General features: G+C 45.8%; 1 protein-coding gene across 3 annotated transcripts in view; it reads left to right on the top strand.

The window, feature by feature from the left end:
* The first annotated feature begins 714 nt into the window (after positions 1 to 714).
* The window catches only part of SENP2 (SUMO specific peptidase 2), a 36799-nt gene continuing 34642 nt past the window's right edge, over positions 715 to 2871 (top strand). For 2 of the 3 annotated variants that reach the window (XM_045296429.1, XM_004713423.2), the window contains exon 1: positions 715 to 854. In XM_045296429.1, the coding sequence (XP_045152364.1) occupies positions 754 to 854 (101 nt within the window). In that variant the 5' untranslated portion in view covers positions 715 to 753. The remainder of the gene's footprint in view (positions 855 to 2871) is intronic. The other variant, XM_045296430.1, reaches the window with a different exon arrangement.

The following is a 2871-nucleotide window of genomic DNA, read 5'->3' as shown; positions in this document are numbered from 1 at the left end:
TCTGTCCACTGGGCCACTGCGTGGGAGAATGAATCAAAGGCACATGGGAACAGCAAAGGAGGGGACGGGGGAGTGGTCACGTTTAAAAGTCAAGATACATGTTTAGAGCAGTGGTTCTCAACCTTCCTCCTGCCACGACCCTTTCATACAGTTCCTCATGTTGGGGTGAACCTTCACAACCATAACATTATTTTCATCGCTACTTCATAACTACAATTTTGCTACGGTTATGAATCTGGCGACCCCTGTGAAAGGGTCGTTTGACCCCCAAAGGGGTCCAGACCCACAGGTTGAGAACTGCTGGTTTAGAGTCTTGAAAAATGACAGCTTGCAAGTTTCTTGTCGTACTATCATGCTCAGTCTTCATTTGGGTTTCAGTGATTTCTCTCGGTTACCTTGCCCTTGCTGAATCCTTACCAGGCCTCTCACACCCTCCTTGCCACTGGTTTTGGATCACTTGTTGCTCCCCTGTCCCTGGGTTGGTCAGCACCACCGCCTTACCCCCGCCTCCTCTTCTCCCCTCAGTTTGCAAGTTATATAGAGATATAAAGGGAGAATGTGGCTTAAAAATGCACTCTGGTTTCTTCTGGGGAAAAATTGCCCGAGACAAGTTTAGTCTTTGAAAGTAAAGGAGACAAATCGGCGACTGAGCCTCGGCGGTGGTGGCCGAAGCGGCGAAGGCGGCAGCGGTGGCGACAGCTCTGGGGTTTGCGTCTCGGGGTGTGTCGGCCGCCGCTGCTGCTCCGGCCTGGTATGTACAAATGGCTGGTTAGAATTCTCGGCACCATTTTCCGTTTCTGTGACCGGCCGGTGCCCCCTGCCCGGGCCCTCCTGAAGAGGCGGCGCTCCAACAGGTGAGACGAGGTGGGGCCGTGGGCCGGCGGGCCTGGCTGTCCCGGCTGTCCCCCGACCCCGGGCTCCCCGCAGCGTTCGCGCTGCCCCAGTCCCGCGGGGGCTGCCCAGCCGAACCGGCCGTTGGGCAGAGTCCGAGGAGGTGCGGCTCGCGGGGCTCCTGGTGACGTAGCAACCACTCCCTCCATTCTGGGAGGGTGCCGCTCCCGGTGCAGGAAGGAGCCCCCGGGACACGGGGTCTGTGGGGAGGCTGTTGACAGTAGGCATATTAATGCTGTCAGACTCCAAGTTGGTGGCTGACAGCGCGTCGGACTTTGCGGTCTTTTTGTTTCCTTTTTGCTGAAACACTAAACGTTGAAAGAAAACGGACTTCGTTATGGCTCACTGTTTTACAAAGCCCATTCCCCAGTGGCATCTCCGAGCAGGAAGGGCAGTTAGAGAGAAGTGTGATTCCAGGAGACAGCGGCTGGCTTATTCTGATACAGCTGTCAAACACTGTGTGTTTGGTATAGGGGGCCTGGGGGTGGGTGAGGGGTGGAGTGAGGTTCCTTGCTTTAGAATTAGCGAGAGACGAGCCATTAAAAATGATACCTCGTCTGTGTTTGAAAATTTGTCAAGAATTAAAAGCTGTTATTACTTAGCATCTAACCCCTTAGTCTGTCCCATTTTTACTCATCATCTAATAATTGTCTAGAGGGCAAAATGTATAACTTTTATCCCCCCCCCCAACTCCAATTTCGATGATGATGTGCTAAGTCCCGTTTTTAAGCCTCAGGATCCCAAAGGAGGTGGAGGAAAAGTTGGTTTTTGAGAGGTAAGAGAGCAAGCTGATTAATGCCCAAGAATGCAGGGCAATGATGAGATTGGTATTGCTGTGAGGATCATTTAGGATCGTCTTGTAAATAAATGCACAGCACCATGCTTGCTATGACGCCCTGGATCGTCTGTAGTGCTTAGAGTAGAATTGACACAGAGGAGCTAAAGAAGGAGGGCATGTTCACTGCCTCTCCCCTTTGCTTGCTTCCTTCTGTGAATGCCTGTGAGTCAGGTAAAGGGGCTTGAAGATCAAAACCCTGATCTTTACTACACTTTAGGACTCACACCCTTAATGTTCCCCAAAGTCGGCGAAATTGCTCCCTTTGGGGGGCGCTGAAACAAGCAGGTAATTTACACTTTAGCCTGTAATATGGGCTGTAGTACAAACGTTTTTTTTCTTCAAGAACATTTACATATTGCTTTAATTAGACTAATCTAATTAAACAACTCTTCTTGATATGACTGAATTATTGAATTTTATGACATGAATGAAGTGCTAATAAAACTCATAAAGATTTCTTGGAAGCCATGAAAAGGTCATAAAACAAAGGTAGGTATTTTGTTAATATCTACTAAAAACTACTCATTTCAAGTTAATATGACTAGTAACTTATCCCCAGGCAAGACTCTATTTAAAACAAAATCTATTTAAATTTATTTGTGGCAGTTTCATAGCTTTTTTTTTTAAGATCATTTTTGGGGCCTTTTATAACAATCCAAACATCAATTGTATCAAGCATATTTGTACATATGTTGCCATCAATCAAAGCTCTTTCTTAATCTGAAACACCGTTTCTAACTACATAACATTTTAAGCTGTCTGTATATGAGTTCAAAAATTCCTTTCCTGCCACAGATAAAGGTCTGTTTTTTAGAGCTGGTTAATGGGTTGAATATAAACAGCACCATGAAACTTTATCTTTAACTGGTATTTAACACATTCGGGCCACAAATAAATTTAAATAAATTTGTTTTAAATAGTCCTGCATGGGGACAAGTTAATAGTCATATGAACTTGAAATGAATAGTTTTTAGTAGATATTTACAAAATATCTACCCTTGTTTTATGACCTTTTCATGACTTCCAATTTTTTTTTTAGTTTTTACTTTCTTTTAAAAAAAGTCATTTTAACGCATGGGTTTGGATTTATGGCAGGCCCTGCCCGTGGACCTCTCATAGTGTCCCATGCCAGAGTAAACTGG

This window comes from Echinops telfairi, unplaced genomic scaffold (genome assembly GCF_000313985.2).
Source record: "Echinops telfairi isolate 266 unplaced genomic scaffold, ASM31398v2 ScPeMD7_7407;HRSCAF=8445, whole genome shotgun sequence".
NCBI classification, from domain to species: Eukaryota; Metazoa; Chordata; class Mammalia; order Afrosoricida; family Tenrecidae; genus Echinops; species Echinops telfairi.
The sequence above is the reverse complement of the archived record's forward strand: the minus strand, read 5'-3'. Positions and strand labels throughout refer to the sequence as shown.